Here is an 18,591-nt window from a genome sequence, read left to right as displayed (position 1 = left end):
GCTCCTTCCTTTGCAAGATAGGAACTGTAGCATGCATAACAGAAATTCTACCCCTATTTTGTACTAAATGTTTTGTACTAAATGGGAAGAAATGTTAAATAGCTGTACATTAAGTGTAGGGCTCTTTTTTTCCCTTTTGCAAAGTGAAATTGAATTGCATATATTACACTGAAAAGATGGACCAATGATAAAGCCACAGAATGGTTTTGAGAAATATGAACTGAAGCTTTATTATTATGTCTATATAATTATTTTTTCATTAAAATGCCCAGTGGCTTAAGTGTTTCATAAGGAATCATTAAGACCAGGTCCTCCCTTTAAGTCCATGAGATAAAATAATCATGAAGCAGGAAACTCAGACTTTTTCTAGAATACTTACTGGCTCTACCCACTCCCCTTTTTGGAATATAAAACAAATCTACATTCATATTCCTCTCTCTCTCTCTCCATTGTGCAAACAAAATAGAGAAGCATTCACCTTCTCTAGATCTTGTTGAGAAGCCTGCAAAAGTGTCTGGCCAGATGCAATCCAGCGCTTGCCAGAGTTCAGGTAGGACCCCAAGCCCTGTTCCACAAGCCAATTGCAAACCTGTTCCTTGGTCCACTTGGCAAATGGCATATCCAAGTCACTACAGGAAAATGAACAATCGCATGAAAAACAATTAAAAGCCAATCCGCTAAGTTACCATCAGGGCTGAACAACTGCATATTCAATAGACATGGAGATTCCCTGGTGATACACATTTGACTATGGGAAGCCTAATTTTTAGTACATATTTGGTGGAGTAAGTGATACTGGAGATGAAAGCTCCCTTGTAAGACCACAGTCTTCATGTCAAACAAAACCACTAAAGATTCATCATGATTTAACATGTTTTATAGAAGAAGACTGAGTTAAACCAACAGCTCAAGTTATTATACTACTTTCAGCTAATGTTGTTTAGAGATTGAATTTACAATCAGAAAACACTAGGCCAGACTGAAAGAAACTCAAGTCTAACTTGAATTAACTTTAGTAGAATTACGGTTTCTCTCCAGATGGTATTCAATGAGAAGAGGGCAATATGCCATCACTGAGTATGAGAAAGTACAATCAAAGCAAATTTCTGCTTTCTTTTACTATTTTTTTAATTAATTAATTTTTTTCTATCAAAGTATAGTTGACTTACAATGTTGTGTTAGTTTCTTTTACTGTTTTTACAAGTAGTGTTCCTGTTTGGAAAAAAAATGTGGCGATGAACAAAGTTTTTTTTTTTAAACAGCACAAGCAAGTCCTCTACTGTGTACAAAGAGAACATATGGCAAATGAGACTGTTTGGTATTTGAAGAAGGCCAAAGAGAGTTTCCTCCTTGATGAAACTTGTGCCCAGCATTCTGCCTGGGTGGGAAGGACCATGTGTAAAAGGTTTCTAGCCCATTATCATCTTAAAAGATTTAGTATCAATGACTTGTGCTATATATTTGCCAACTCCACCCTCTTTTATGTTGAGCAAATCAACATAGCAGTTCCAAAACAGCCCTAAACTGTGATAAGGGTGTAGGAAAAGTTCTTAGAGTCTTAATAGATAAAAACATTACACAGTCCTGATAAATTGAAGAATTCGGATAGAATATATGTCTTTTAAGTGCTTTCACAGACTGTATCAATTACTAATGTTTACTGAACAGTTATTATTTGCCAGATACTTAACACACGTTAACTCATTTAATCGTCACAATCATCTTTTGGGGTAAGTACTAATTCATACTATGGGAAACAGAGGCGCAGAGCATGGAAGTAATTGCTCAAGGTCACTCAGCTTGTAGGAAGCGGTGAAGCCAGAAATCAGGTCCAAGCAGTCTGTCTCTAGAACCTATTCTTTTTTTTTTTTAAAGTAAAGTACAGCTGAGTCAGTGTTGTGTTAATTTCCAGTGTACAGCAAAGTAATTCAGGTATACATATATATCTATATATATATTACTTTTTCATATTCGTTTCCATTCTGCTTTATTACAGGCTGTTGAATATAGTTCCCTGTGCTACACAGTAGGACCTTGTTGTTTATCCATCCTATATATAATGGTTTGCATCTGCTAATCCCAAACTCCCAATCCATCCCTCCCCCTTGGCAACCACAAGTCTGTAGAACCTATTCTTAACCACTATGCTATCCCATCTTTCCAGAGCTATGCTTTAGAGTACTAATAACTGTTTTCTATGTAAAATTTAAGAGCCATTCTAGTACAGATGCTGCTGATACTTTAGCTCTGGGTCCTCACCTAGCTCACAGAGCCCTCATCTTCTGTACAGTTTTTCACCAACCACAGCCGAACTGCACTGCTCTAAAGATGATGGAGCCTTCCACAAGGCACAGCAGCAAGCAATGGATTTGACTGTCTAACCCAGGGTCAATACTAACACCACAGGTGCTCACGAGACCTTGATGCTTGGGTAGAGATGCAAAAGACCATTTGTTTGACTGTTCTTACCTGTTAGATTGTCCCAAATCTCGAGACCAACCCAATCGGGGTCCTGCAGTTGCCCTTGTCCCTCCTCTTTTGAATTCAGGCTCAGACATGTCATCTGGGTTAAATGTAGTTGATTGACTTCTCCTAAGTCTGAAAAGAAGACACAACACATTAGACCTGAGGAAGCCTTCGACTTTAATCAGAACATTTTAAACCGACGCTTACGTATGGTTAGAATAGACATTTGGATTTAAACTTTAACTGAGATTCAATGAGTTAATGAATCCCAATCTCCATCCATAAAAGGATCACAAAAGCCTTACAATTTCGTAACTATTTTCAGCCAATTTTCCACTTACTCCTACATTTGAGCCACATATAAGACAAAGCTCTGTTACTTACTTTCCAAAGAGTCTCATGATACCCCTAGATTTCTTTTTGGAATCCGGCGATGGTGGCGATATCTGGAAGGGACTGCTCCCCTGTGGATCTTTTGGCTGAGACGACACACCAGCCAGATCTAAGTGCTCAGGTGTCTCCTTCTCTGTTTCAGCTATTCCAAGAACAGGATACAAACTTGGTGAATTTTAAAATATGGAATGAACATGACTAGATGTTAACCTCCTTGGTTTAAGCAACTGTTACGAATTCTTCTGTTGGTCTATAAACCAGTGACTTACAAAGAACACCCTGCAAATATTAAAAATGGAACACAAATCTATGTTCTGCTCTACAGCCTACTCTATTGTGTACCAAGTTCATTAACTTACAAATTACAACTTCTTCGAGATTCAAAGGTGGGATAGGATTACCATATTCTTTCCTTGACTGATCTGAATTCGTAATGAAATTATACTCTATCTTGCTACAGCACTTGGTACTGTTGACTACCTCCTCCAAAACTGTCATCTCCTTTAGCTTCCTGACATGACATGCTTCTAGATCTGTCATCTGAAAGTTTCTTTGCTGTACCACTGTTTTCTCTTCTTCTTCCACTCCAAGATTCTGTCCTGGGCTCCCTCTGCACGATCTTTTGACAAGATCACGCACTCTGTGCTCAGCACGAAATGATGGCTTTGCTCATTTATAAGCAGCTGGTATCAGAATCTCTGAGCCTAATAATCTCTCTCCCCAGCTTCAGTATCTGAATGTCTGTGGATATTCCCAATTTGATGTGCCAGGGATATCTTGGACTCAACAAATCCATCCAATTTTCCTGAGAGTCTTCTCTTACATTTTTGTATTTCATATTGCATTAATACTAGTTCATTTTCTCCCTGTTATTCCAGTCCAAACTCTTTGTCATTTTCTTTTCATTCCCTCCTTTCCTTTGGCATTTACATCAAATTGTTTACCAAGTCCTGGCAATTCTTTATATAAGAAATGTATTCCTATTTATAATGTAATGTTTCAGACACTGAGAGAAGAATGAACTGGGTCTTCATAAATTTTTCACTTGATATAAATCAATGCCAGTTGATTCTGCCATAAAACAGTAACATCCAAGTCTGCTACTCTCAGACCTCCTAGCATCAACTATCCTAGTTCTTTTAGCTGTCTTTTAACAGACGATCCCACACTAGCAAACACAAGGAATGCTGTTTCCTCAATGTGAGAATGTGCACTTTTATACAGCAAAGTAAAAGTTGTACAAAAACCACAGGGACAGTGTTTCAGCAAGATCTAAAAGTTGCAGAGGCTGACTTTTCTATGAAGCAGAGCTGTGATTACAGGTTATGGTAAGCAGCATTTGCCTCTTAGCGTTGACAATGTGTTTCTTCTAAGAAAGATGCAAAAACATTTGAAAATAGTTGTCTGAAGAGATCATTTTTATTCACCCTGTGTTCATTCTGGACATTTAAGGGTACAGAGAGAAGTCACCTTTGCTGATCTACATGAATACCTCTGTGGATATCTATACAAGGTAATAGGACCTATTGGGAAAACCCAAAAGAACATTTCCATTCAAACCCTACAGCCATGACGGTTACAGGTGTCCCTGAAAATGCTGCCCAGCCCAGCTTTATTTTAAAAGCATCCTGTTTTTGTTTTTATTTTGAGGATTTTTCCCCTACTGTATTCTGCCCTTTAAAGAGGAAAACTGAGCTTCCCCTCTCCTAAAATCGCTTTGGGGGTGACTCCTCAGATATCACATAAAGTTACCTCTGCTGTCACTAAATGTCACCCGCATCTTCAAAGCAATAATGCGTCAGAAGAATGTTCCCCTAAGAGAAGTCAGTCTAAAATGAACGTCTTCAATGTCTTCCACAGACCTGTTTGGCTACAAACATTTCTTTCTGGAGGCTGGGGAAACGTTACCACGGAGAAGGAGTCGCAAGGCCCCGAGGGTTAGTGTGATGTGATATGTGCTTCGGGGTGAACGAGCTGGATTTATGACACCAGGGCACTCCTGCCCTGCACTCGGATGGCCACTGGGCACATCTAGGTCCTCGCAGAGCTGCTCGCAAGGTGCCATTAGCATGGGTTACAGCAGCGTTTAGGCTTGGAAGCAAAGGCTCTATAGAGAGTCCTTTTGAGCGGAAGGTGGAAGGAACACTCTGGAGTAGAGGACTCCGTTTTCTGATGCTGCCAGCTCACTTTCTAGAGATGACAGACGCCCAAGAGCAGGGATTAGCGCGGCTGGGAGCGAGGCGCCGGCGAAGGAGGCATGCAGGGGTACGGTACCTAAGGTGGGTGCACTGGCACTTCGCTTACGATCTTCAGAAATCCCAACAACGCACACAATCACACGCAGCCCAATGGAGAGAACACAGGGGAACGACAAAATGAGACACAGATCAAACTCCTGCTCATAAAATACACACGGTGGGAGGGAAGGCGGGCACCGCACTGTGCTTCTGACGCTACACACAGACTCCATTAGCAGTGTCAATATGGGGTTAATTTTATCCTCTTTCGGAATAGATGGGAAACTGCTTGTAATGACGTCAGACAGAATCACGGTTTTTGGTCTTTCCTCTAAGTTTACACCCAGAACAGAGAGCAGGGTGAGAAAGTCCACACTATCTTTACCTCTGAATTAAGCCCATGGAAGCATTTTTTGCTAACTTTTCCCCCAAGTCATTCACCGTCATTTCTGAGAAAGAGAAATGTACAAATAGATGAATAAGGGAAAAGATAGATCTTTTCCTCATTCTGGAAGAATTAAGGCAAAGGCATTTTGGCCACACATACCCAAGTTTGGCGCACTTGCTGTCCTCTTGTTACTTTTGATTTTAAAAAAGCCACGACCAAAGGAAGATCTGGTTTTTCGAGTGCCAAAGGGATTGTCATCCACAGAGGCATCATGTCCCGGAGCTTTGTGAGGGAGGCTCCCAAATGGGCTACTTTCTACCAGAGCTTTAGCCTGAAAGAGAAGTGATAATAAATGTGACACAGCACGAATGTGCATCATTATTAGTACATGCCCGGCACAGTACTAAATATGTTACACACATGATTTTATTTAAAAGAATAACTGAACTAACAAATTGATTACGAATGTCACATGCCTTGTTAGAAGTTAAAAAAGGTCAGTTCTGGAAGCTACTTAAGGAACAACAACAAAGACATGTTCATCACTGATCTTAATCTATGTATTTAGGGCTTTAAATATTTAGGACAGATTTAGACATTCTCAAATTTTATTTTAATTTTATTTGCCTCATAGACATGGAGATAAAATATTATGTAACTAGCAGTAGATTTCCTACTTTTCTATCATTTATGACAAAGATTTGGCTATGATATAGTTCTCAGTCTTTACAACTACATCGGTAGAAGCCCAATATAATGTAATTATTCTATAAAGTAGGCATTAGTCCCAAGCTTCTATACAAGCAGTATAAAGAGTTTCTACTCCAGTTATTTTAAATATTCCTCTCAAAGAATTAAGAATAAAATGAAAGCAAAATCAGCAACTGCTTAAAAAATATATTTTTTGAAACAGGATTCTGGGTTATATTCACATCTTGCCTGTGAGTTACCAAACATGGATCACCAGTTTCAAAGACTGTGATACGTTCAGATACGCTTAACTAAACCCACTAAAATTAAATTTTTCTTGATTGATTCAGAAGCCACTTCAGATCTTTACAATATCTCAGGATCGTTTAAGAACTTCAATTGTGATTTTTAAATACAGGCATACCTCATTTTATTGCATCTCGCTTTATTGTGCCTCGTAGATATTGTGTTTTTACAAACTGAAAGTTTGTGGCAACCCTGCATTGGTGCCATTTTTCCAAGAGCTTTTGCTCATTTTATGTCCCTATGTCACATTTTGGTAATTCTCACAATATTTCAAACTTTTTCATTATTATTATATGGAGATCTGTGACATGACTTTTGATGTTACTATTGCAAAAAGATTACAACTTGCTTAAGGCTCAGATGAGAGCGTTTTTCAGCAATAAAGCACTTTTTAATGAAGGTATGTACATTGCCTGTTTTTACACATACTGCTACCGCAGATGTAACAGACTACAGTATAGTGTAAACATAAATTTTATATGCACTGGGAAACCAAAAAATTTGTGTGACTCACTTTATTGCAACATTTATTTCATTGCAATATTTGCATTATTATGGTGGCCTGGACCTGCACCTGCAATATCTCCGAGGTATGCCTGTAGCTTATTTTTGAGCTTTTTGGTTATTTGAATTGGCAGTTATCGTAACATGGTCTCTTATACTGTTTTAGTACTATCCAAGGATTCTTTTGTTTGCATGTTCTCATTTCTTGAACATCTCTTGTCCTCTCTTTCTTTTTTGAAGAAGTGGAGAGAAGGGTGAGGGGATACGGGCTTTTAAGGTGGTTGTTTTCCTCTATGTATCTACCATTCATAGTAACTAAAAATGTACAAATGCCACAATGTAGTGGTACTGTTATCTATGTCTTAATGCTGATGCCAAAATCATTTCACACCACTTATTGAATTAGCAAGACAAAAAGAACAATGGCTTGAATTACAGCTGTGTCCACTGTCTGTGTTTTGTCAGTTACATCTATATCACGACTCAAGGCACTAAGAGCCAACAGTCAAGGGACTGCATCTGGGGATAGTATGTCTACCGGACTGTGACCTGTGCAAGGTTAATGACCGAAAATCAGACGAAAGAAGAACCAGAGCCCATGCCGATGATGCGTTTAAAAATACCAGAATGTTAGCTGTAGAGGGACAGTGGCTATATAAAATAAACAGCTGGTGATCTTTCTAAGAAGGGCTTTCTGTGAAGTCTAAGGAAGGCCGGGTATGGTCATTATGATCATCAAGTAGCGTGAATGAGAGTTTGGGGCTTTGTTTTTGTTGTTTTCAATAACTTGCTGAGGTGAAAGTCATATAACATAAAAGTAACTATTTTAATATTCTTTTTCCCTTTTTTTTTTTTTTAAACCCCACATTTGTTTATTTATTTATTTTTGGCTGTGTTGGGTCTTCGTTTCTGTGCGAGGGCTTTCTCTAGTTGTGGCAAGCGGGGGCCACTCTTCATCGCGGTGCGCGGGCCTCTCACTATCGCGGCCTCTCTTATTGCGGAGCACAGGCTCCAGACGTGCAGGCTCAGTAGTTGTGGCTCACGGGCCTAGTTGCTCCGCGGCATGTGGGATCTTCCCAGACCAAGGCTCCAACCAGCGTCCCCTGCATTAGCAGGCAGATTCTCAACCACTGCGCCACCAGGGGAGCCCCAAAAGTAACTATTTTAAAGTGAGTAATTCTGTGGCATTTATCACATTCACAGTGTTGTGTCACCAACACCTCTATCTAGTTCCAAAACATTTCCATCATTCTAAAGTAAAACTTACTCACTAAGCAGTTTCTCCCCATTCGTCTCTCGCCAACCTCTGGCAACCATCAGTCTGTGTTCTATCTCTACGGATTTACTTATTCTAGTATTTCACATAGATGGATTCATGTCATATGTGATCTTTTGTGTTGGGCTTCATTCATTTGGCATGTTTTGCAGATTCTGAGAGTTTTGGTTTATTGGAGACATTTAAGCAGTCTTACGTATTATGTATTAAGAAGTCTACTATGTATACTAGAACTCCCGAACATTTTTACATTGTAATCTGGACATAAAAATTACCTCTGAAGTCTTCGGAATAGACTCCTTTTCCTGTTCAAAACAACAACAGTATTTAAGATTGTTATAGGAATCCTTTATCTAGTCAGAATTTCTCACATATATATAATTCAACAAATTAAAATCAATTTACATCTATTCCTAAGGTACAAAATCTCACCTTCATTTATTTCCTACAATGTTTTATTAAAGTCTCCACTTTGGGCTTTACTTTCAATCTTTTATACTCATATTTCTTAATATTTATCATTAACTATGGTATCTAATAATTTTCCATTATTGAAACCACAAACAGGGAAAGATGAAGATTCCTAAATGTTTTCTTCTCAGGGTAACAGACAGAAAAAACACAGGACCAACCCCGTCTGATGACTCTTTCTTCAGATTGCCCAGGCTGCTAGACTTTTGCAGACTTGAAGTTCTAAAAATAACAATAATAACAATTATCATTAATAATAAGTGGCTCTGGTGTCCCTGTTTCTAAGTAGAATGCCTGGGAAAGAAACTAAGATTGTATGTGAGTGGAAACCTGGAAATAAAAGAAAATCTGGATTTAGGCGGTCACTTATGTGCTTAACTAAATTATAATGTTCAGTTCTTTTAAAAGCAGGGGTGGTTAACGGCCCTGCCAATAACTCTAAATGTTCCGCACATGTCAGAATGGCTGGAAAAACACTTAGGACTATCCTGTGATGTAAATATTTGAAAATAAACCAGTGTTTTCCATGGACTAGTGGCGTATCCGTTGCAAATACACATTCACACCAGGGACTTTTAAAATACTCGTGTACTTTTTACATATAATCCTCCTAATGAAAATACAGGACAGACGTTTTACTTTCCAATTTACAAAGGAATCAATTTTCTGAGTCTGGCAAAGCACTTCATTTGACAGTTCTAATCAAGCATCATAGAGGAATCCCTATTGTTGCCTATAATAACTCACTTACAATCCTAGTAAAGGCAGAGTGACAGTGTGAATATCTGGACAGCCTTTCTCTTTCACATAAGTAGCATTCAATTATACGGAGCTGGTGTTACTCAAAAACTGAAGGCAGGAGTATGTGGCCAGTTTAAAAACAGAGGGGAAAAAGTAACATCTTTGCTCTAAGACACAGAATAATATACTACACCAACAAAACCTTTACAAGGCATTTCTCATGTATTTATGTGTAAATAAGTTGCTAGAAATGTCGACTACCAAATACAGTAAAAGATAATGGAGAGCAAAGAAAAGATCTCATCTTGGAGTACTGCCCTGAAAATAGATTTTCCTAATGTAATACAGACATGAACTTGGATAAACTTAGCTATTAGGTCAGCTTATTAAGTTGAAAGTGCAAAAAACCACGGCAGCCTTGCCAGCCATCGCATCATTCTCTGTGATGCTTTTCTGATACACTTATATCCAGAATATAAGTCAGTACAAAAATGAAATTAAAAGCACTGAACTTCAAATGAAAACTGATGAAGAAAGGCTATGATGGCAGAAACCTGGCACGAGGTAATGGTAAAAGAGCCAGTGTTGATGTGTTGCTTTACAAACCCCTCTCCACGCCCCCCGACCCGATCATTACGGCTGCATTAGTTCATTCATGCCTCAGAGTCATTTGCTTTTAATACTAGTCATTGTTAGTGTAACAGAAGCTTCCTCTTTCCCAAGCATCAATCATATTTTTTTACATTTGATAAAATAGAACTTACGAAAGACTATCGCATAGTTGAGTTTCAACAGCAGAACCAAGGATTAGTTTCCCATCACTAAAATATTAAAGAAAAAAGGTATTTATGAGCTTCATAAAAAAAAAAGACCATACATATTCCAACTGAACAGAATTGTCAAAAACAAAAAACTATGCAAGGACAGTTATTTCTCTATTTTTTGATATTCTATTTAATTTTACTTGATCTAATTGTAAGATTAGGCAATTAATTTGGGAATATGGTCCCCCCAAATTCTATTTGCCTACAGAGGAACTACTGTATCCCTCTCCTGTCTCCTACACAGCGTCTTCCAAACAGCCTCAGGCACATACATGACTGCCTCTATTCTGCTTGCAATCCTTTGATGGCCACCTATGACCTAGGATATAAAATCCAAGTTCCCTAAAATCCCTCTCTAACCTAATCAGCACACCTCCCCAGTCCCATCTCCAGTTACTTCCTACTTCACACCATTTATTTTAATAATACAGAACTGCATGGGGTTCCCTGGTACAAGTCTTGCTGTTTCTTGCTTCTCTGGGTAAAAGATTATGTCTGAAAATAAATGCAGTGCACCCCTGCTTTTGGTGGATCTACTTTTCTGGGTATTTATATCGCAGTGTTAGATCATAAGTGACATATACTTCTCCTCAAATGAAGTCTCCGGCTTAGGAGGTAATTTCACTTTTTCAGAAGTTTCCAAGCCTTTAGATGCTGGCAATAATGAAGGGATTGAAACTTGCAAGATGCTGGTGTGGAACTGTAATATAATAATAAAAGGCCAAAAATCAATCCAACAAACAAACAAAACACAAGCCACAGAGTAACAAAAGATAAGTAAGACAATTAAGTGGTCTATTTATGGCTAAGATTTCATACACCTGTGTTTAGAACTCTATTCTTATATTTATAAAATGGTTTCAGTACATAAACACCTGTAAATGTTAATCAGAGAAAACATTCTGGAAGAAAGTAATTTTTGAACTTGCTTCTGAAGAAGACACTGAATATTGAGAATAAGACATAATAAATACCATTAAGTAAGTTAATAGTAAAATCTAACAACTTTAAGCCCTGGTTGAAATCTTGGCCTTGACACACTTGCCTAAGTGACCTTGACCTTAGGCAATCACTTAACTGCCTTAAACTTAGGCAAGTCAGTTTTCTCCTCTGTAAAATGACAATGACAATGCCTACCTTACAGGGTTGCAATGATTTTAGATGAGATTTGGTTAAAGAGCTTCGTAAACAAAGCACTATTTCCATTTTAATTTCTACCACTAGTCTAATATAGAACATTGGTCAAGCCAGTTAATTATTATTCTATATGTGAACAAGCTGACTAACTTCGATGAACAGAATTGACAAAAGGTGCAATTAAAACAAGTTATAGTAGACTTTGTGGCTACACCACTTAAACCACGTTGATTAATAGTAACAATATTATAGCAAAAACAACAAAAAAAATAATACATTTCCCCCCAGAAATGCTTTGTATATCCTAAAGATGGATTAGTCAAAGGATTTCTAAACACTGGTTTTCAGTAATTTCTGACAACCAGAGAGGAGTGAGATTGTGAGCCACTCCACGAAGCAATAAATGAAACACTTCAAAAAATATTCCAGTAAAAAAATGAGTGAACTCACTTCTGCAAGTCAACCAATCTGAGATAGCTCTTGGCTTCTGCGAGTCAGCTAGTCAGGTAGGGACTCACACCAGGAACACACTTCTGAGTGCCAACCAGTCAACAACAGTCTCGCCTTCACAACCACACACAGCTGACGTCAACTCACTCCTGCCTCTGAAAGCCCAACCCCTGAGCTCCTAGCAACCTAAAAACCCTCCATATGATCCACTCAAAGAGAATGTCCTTGACCAGCAAAGTTCACTTTCTTAAATAAGCAATAAATTCAGCTTTGTGATTTTTGTTTCAGTTACTGAGTGGTATTCTCGCCCTGTGATACTATCAAAGGTTATAAAATGTGCAGAGTCTGTTAAAGTAACCAGACTGGGCACAAGATGGAGTCACTCATGCTAAGCCCCATGTTAGCAAGCCTGAAAATAACTAAATTTTCTCTGCTTGGCTCTCCCAGAAAAGGAAGGCCTAGGTCAACCAGTCAGCACTTCCTGCTCAGCACAAGTTACCTGGCTGGGCCCCAACACCTCTCTTTGCTCCATGTAAGGAAATAACCCTGCTTTAACCAATCAGCAAATGCCAAGTAAGACTTCGCTGTTCCTGCTCCCTTCCACCTACAAAAGTCAAGGGGATGCTGCTGGATTCATGAATTGCTGAATAAAGCCAACAAGATCTTTAAAATTTACTCAGTTGAATTTTGTTCCTTAACAAGTTGTATTATTATAAAATAGGAGATTACTTCACTATCAATTTTTCAGTTTGAATCTTTACGATTCATCCCGGGCAATCTATTTAGGCACCATCCCCGTTTCCTGAAGTGCGTGTACTTCCTTGGGTTCCTAATCACAGGGAAAAATAGCTACACTAGCAGACTGACCCATTCTCTTCATTTCCTTTCAAACTTTAGGGCTTTCACTTCATGCTCAAATCACCATCCTGGCTTTTCTTTTAAAACGTGGCTGAACACCCTCAGTCCTCCTCAAATCATTCTTATTCCAAACTAAAAATCTGTGATTAAACTACAATTCACAAAGCAAAGACTTCTTTTGGTAAGGATATGAGATTATCTAGGTGTATCCTATGTAAAAGCAGCCTCTTTCTATAAATGTAGCACATGCCTTGGCTACCATACATTATTTTTTTCTTTCAGTATAAATATTTAACAATTAGGGGGATTTTTGATGGTGAGCCACAGCCACCCCCTGCCTCTGCAGGAGACCCTCCAACGCTAGCAGATAAAGAAACAGAAGCCAAAGACCTGGTTAGCAGGAAAGTCAGCACTGGAACTGAGAACTTTTGACTGCAGATACCACCCGCACACTTCCAAGTCTTTTGTCTCTCTCAAGGCCCAGCCCTGTCTTCTGAAGAGAGACCGTGCGGCTGACAGGGTCTTGGTGCTCTGGCCGGGTGTCAGGCCTGAGCCTCTGAGGTGGGAGAGCCGAGTTCAGGACACTGGCCCCATGTAATACCAAGCAGCAAAAACTCTCCCAGAGATCTCCATCTCAACACGAAGACCCAGCTCCACTCAACAGCCAGCAAGCAACAGTGCTGGACACCCCATGCCAAACAACTAGCAAGACAGGAACACAACCCCACCCATTAGCAGAGAGGCTGCCTAAAATCATAATAAGTTCAGAGACACTCCAAAACACACCATCAGACGTGGGCCTGCCCACCAGAAAGAAAAGATCCAGCCTCATCCACCAGAACACAGGCACCAGTCCCCTCCACCAGGAAGCCTACACAACCCACTGAACCAACCTTACCCACTGGGAGCAGACATCAAAAACAATGGGAACTACGAACATGCAGCCTGTGAAACGGAGACCCCAAACACAGTAAGTTAAGCAAAATGAGAAGACAGAGAAATACGCAGCAGATGAAGGAGCAAGGTAAAAACTCACCAGACCAAACAAATGAAGAGGAAGTAGGCAGTCTACCTGAAAAAGAATTCAGAATAATGATAGTAAAGATGATCCAAAATCTTGGAAATAGAATGGAGAAAATACAAGAAACGTTTAACAAGGACCTAGAAGAACTAAAGAGCAAAGAAGCAATGATGAACAACACAATAAATGAAATTAAAAATTCTTTAAAAGGAATCAATAGCAGAATAACTGAGGCAGAAGAATGGATAAGTGACCTGGAAGATAAAATAGTGGAAATAACTACCACAGAGCAGAATAAAGAAAACAGAAAGAAAAGAATTGAGGACAATCTCAGAGACCTCTGGGATAACATTAAATGCACCAACATTTGAAATATAGGGGTCCCAGAAGAAGAAGAGAAAAAAAAAGGGACTGAGAAAATATCTGAAGAGATTATAGTTGAAAACGTCCCTAATATGGGTAAAGAAATAGTCAATCAAGTCCAGGAAGCTCAGAGTACCATACAGGATAAATCCAAGGAGAAAAATGCCAAGACACATATTAATCAAACTACCAAAAATTAAATATAAAGAAAAAATACTAAAAGCAGCAAGGGAAAAGCAACAATTAACACACAAGGGAATCCCCATAAGGTTAGCAGCTGACCTTTCAGCAGAAACTCTGCAAGCCAGAAGGGACTGGCAGGACATATTTAAAGTGATGAAAGGGAAAAACCTACAACTAAGACTACTGTACCCAGCAAGGACCTCATTCAGATTCGACGGAGAAATCAAAACCTTTACAGATAAGCAAAAGCTAACATGATTCAGCACCACCAAACCAGCTCTACAACAAATGCTAAAGGAACTTCCCTAGGCAGGAAACACAAGAGAAGGAAAAGCTTTACAATAACAAACCCCAAACAATTAAGAAAATGGTAATAGGAACATACATATCGATAACTACCTTAAATGTAAATGGATTAAATGCTCCAACCAAAAGACATAGACTGGCTGAATGGATACAAAAACAAGACCCGTACATATGCTATCTACAAGAGACCCACTTCAGAGCTAGGGACACATACAGACTGAAAGTGAGGGGATGGAAAACAGAAATTCCATGCAAATGGAAATCAAAAGAAAGCTGGAGTGCCAATTCTCATATCAGACAAAATAGACATTAAAATAAAGACTATTACAAGAGACAAAGAAGGACACTACATAATGATCAAGGGATCAATCCAAGAAGAAGAGATAACAATTGTAAATATTTATGCACCCAACATAGGAAGCACCTCAATACGTAAGGCAAATGCTAACAGCCATAAAAGGGGAAATTGACAGTAACACATTCACAGTAGGGAACTTTAACACCCCACTTTCACCAATGGACAGGTCATCCAGACAGAAAATAAATAAGGAAATACAAGCTTTAAATGATACATTAAACAAGATGGACTTAACTGATATTTATACGATAATCCATCCAAAACCAGCAGATTACACTTTCTTCTCAAGTGCTCATGGAACATTCTCAAGGCTAGATCATATCTTGGATCACAAATCAAGGCTTGGTAAATTTAAGAAAATTGAAATCATATCAAGTATCTTTTCCGATCACAATGCCATGAGACTAGATATCAATTACAGGAAAAAATCTGTAAAAAATACAAATACATGGAGGCTAAACAATACACTACTAAATAATCACTGAAGAAATCAAAGAGGAAATCAAAAAATATCTAGAAACAAATGACAATAAAAACATGACAACCCAAAACCTGTGGGATGCAGCAAAAGCAGTTCTAAGAGGGAAGTTTATAGCAAAACAATCCTACCTCAAGAAACAAGAAACAACTCAAATAAAAAACCTAACCTTACACCTAAAGCAATTAGAGAAAGAAGAACCAAAAAAATCCCAAAGTTAGCAGAAGGAAAGAAATCATAAAGATCAGATCAGAAATAAATGAAAAGAAATGAAGGAAATGATAGCAAAGATCAATAAAACTAAAAGCTGGTTCTTTGAGAAGATAAACAAAATTGATAAACCATTAGCCAGACTCATCAAGAAAAAAAGGGAGAAGACTCAAATCAATAGAATTCAAAATGAAAAAGGAGAAGTAACAACTGATATTGCAGAAATACAAAGGATCATGAGAGATTACTACAAGCAACTATATGCCAATAAAATGGACAGCCTGGAAGAAATGGACAAATTCTTAGAAAAGCACAACTCTCCGAGACTGAACCAGGAAGAAATAGAAAATTTAAACAGACCAATCACAAGCACTGAAATTGAAACTGTGATTTAAAATCTTCCAACAAACAAAACCCCAGCACCAGATGGCTTCACAGGCAAATTCTATCAAACATTTAGAGAAGAGCTAACACCTATCCTTCTCAAACTCTTCCAAAATATAGCAGAGGGAGGAACACTCCCAAACTCATTCCACGAGGCCACCATCACCCTGATACCAAAACCAGACAAAGATGCCACAAAAAAAGAAAATTCCAGGCCAATATCACTGATGAACATAGATGTAAAAGTGTGAAACTTCAAAAATAGTTCTAAATATAACTAATTAATACCATACATATGAGACTTTATCTAGAAATTCCAAAATCCTCAACAAAATACTAGCAAACAGAATCCAACAGCACAATAAAAGGATCATATACCATGATCAAGTGGGGTTTATCCCAGAATGCAAGGATTCTTCAATATATGCAAATCAATAATATGATAAACCATATTAACACACTGAAGGAAAAAACCATATGATCATCTCAATAGATGCAGAAAAAGCTTTTGACAAAATTCAACACATACTCTTGATAAAAACCCTCCAGAAAGTAGGCATAGAGGGAACTTACCTCAACATAATAAAGGCCATGTATGACAAACCCACAGCTAACATCATACTCAATGGTGAAAAACTGACACCATTTCTATTAAGACCAGGAACAAGACAAGGTTGGTTGTCCACTCTCACCAATATTATTCAACATAGCTTTGGAAGTTTTAGTCACAGCAATCAGGGAAGAAAAAGAAACAAAAGGAATCCAAACTGGAAAAGAAGAAGTAAAACTGTCACTGTTTGCAAATGACACGATACTATACATAGAGAACCCTAAAGATACCGCCAGAAAACTACTAGAGCTAATCAATGAATTTGGTAAAGTAGCAGGATACAAAATTAATGCACAGAAATCTCTTGCATTCCTATACACTAATGATGCAAAATCTGAAACAAAAGTTAAGGAAACACTCCCATTTACCATTGCAACAAAAAGAATAAAATACCTGGCAATAAACCTACCAAAGGAGACAAAAGACCTGTATGCAGAAAACTATAAGACACTGATGAAAGAAATTAAAGATGATACAAACAGATGGAGAGATATACCATGTTCTTGGATTGGAAGAATCAGTGCTGTGAAAATGACTATACTACCCAAAGCAATCTACAGATTCAATGCAATCCCTATCAAATTACCAATGGCATTTTTTACGGAACTAGAACAAATCATCTTATAATTTGTATGGAGACAGAAGAGACCCTGAATAGCCAAAGCAGTCTTGAGGGGAAAAAAAGGAGCTGGAGGAATCAGGCTCCATGACTTCAGCCTATACTACAAAGCCACAGTAATCAAGACAGTATGGTACTGGCACAAAAACAGAAAGATAGATCAATGCAACAGGATAGAAAGCCCAGAGATAAACCCATGCACATATGGTCACCTTATTTTTGATAAAGGGGGCAAGAATATACAATGGAGAAAAGACAGCCTCTTCAATAAGTGGTGCTGGGAAAACTGGGCAGCTATATGTAAAAGAATGAAATTAGAACACTCCCTAACACCGTACACAAAAATTAACTCAAAATGGATTAAAGACATAAATGTAAGGCCAGATACTATAGAACTCTTAGAGGAAAACATAGGCAGAACACTCTATGACATAAATCACAGCAAGATCCTTTCTGACCCACCTCCTAGAAAAATGGAAATAAAAACAAAAATAAACAAATGGGACCTAATGAAGCTTAAAAGCTTTTGCACCGCAAAAGAAACCATAAACAAGACAAAAAGGCAACCCTCAGAATGGGAGAAAATAGTTGCAAATGAAGCAACTGACAAAGGATTAATCTCCAAAATATATAAGCAGCTCGTGCAGCTCAATATCAAAAAACAAACAACCCAATCCTAAAATGGGCAGAAGACCTAAAGAGACATTTCTCCAAAGAAGATATACAGATTGCCAACAAACACATGAAAGGATGCTCAACATCACTAATCATTAGAGAAATGCAAATCAAAACTACAATGAGGTATCACCTCACACCGGTCAGAATGGCCATCATCAAAAAATCTACAAACAATAAATGCTCGAGAGCGTGTGGAGAAAAGGGAACCCTCTTGCACTGTTGGTGGGAATGTAAATTGATACAGCCACTATGGAGAGCAGTATAGAGGTTCCTCAAAAAACTAAAAATAGAACTACCATATGACCCAGCAATCCCACTACTGGGCATATACTCTGAGAAAATCACAATTCAAAAAGAGTCATGTACCACAATGTTCACTAGCCCTATTTACAATAGCCAGCACATGGAAGCAACCTAAGTGTCCATTGACAGATGAATGGATAAAGAAGATGTGGCACATATATACAATGGAATATTACTCAGCCATAAAAAGAAATGAAATTGAGTTATTTGTAGTGAGGTGGATGGACCTAGAGTCTGTCATACAGAGTGAAGTAAGTCAGAGAAAAACAAATACCGTATGCTAACACATATATATGGAACCTTAAAAAAAAAAAGTTTCTGAAAAACTTAGCTGCAG

At 38.2% G+C, this 18,591-nt stretch overlaps 1 protein-coding gene across 25 annotated transcripts in view; it reads right to left on the bottom strand.

Annotated features, from left to right (window-relative positions):
• Positions 1 to 18,591, bottom strand: part of PPFIBP1 (PPFIB scaffold protein 1) — a 178,522-nt gene that overhangs the window by 11,094 nt on the left and 148,837 nt on the right. For 20 of the 25 annotated variants that reach the window (XM_089920424.1, XM_089920411.1, XM_089920412.1 and 17 more), the window contains 10 exons: positions 13,778 to 13,813; positions 10,881 to 10,996; positions 10,237 to 10,293; positions 8,893 to 8,953; positions 8,536 to 8,565; positions 5,644 to 5,815; positions 5,134 to 5,166; positions 2,851 to 3,001; positions 2,470 to 2,598; positions 479 to 629 (listed from right to left, as the gene is read on the bottom strand). In XM_089920424.1, the coding sequence (XP_089776550.1) occupies positions 479 to 629; positions 2,470 to 2,598; positions 2,851 to 3,001; positions 5,134 to 5,166; positions 5,644 to 5,815; positions 8,536 to 8,565; positions 8,893 to 8,953; positions 10,237 to 10,293; positions 10,881 to 10,996; positions 13,778 to 13,813 (936 nt within the window). The remainder of the gene's footprint in view (positions 1 to 478; positions 630 to 2,469; positions 2,599 to 2,850; positions 3,002 to 5,133; positions 5,167 to 5,643; positions 5,816 to 8,535; positions 8,566 to 8,892; positions 8,954 to 10,236; positions 10,294 to 10,880; positions 10,997 to 13,777; positions 13,814 to 18,591) is intronic. The other 5 variants (XM_089920429.1, XM_089920427.1, XM_089920430.1 and 2 more) reach the window with 3 other exon arrangements.

This window comes from Delphinapterus leucas, chromosome 11 (assembly GCF_059928025.1).
Source record: "Delphinapterus leucas isolate spDelLeu-1000000601 "Yukka" chromosome 11, BTC_Dleu_Yukka2, whole genome shotgun sequence".
NCBI lineage: Eukaryota > Metazoa > Chordata > Mammalia > Artiodactyla > Monodontidae > Delphinapterus > Delphinapterus leucas.
The sequence above is the reverse complement of the archived record's forward strand: the minus strand, read 5'-3'. Positions and strand labels throughout refer to the sequence as shown.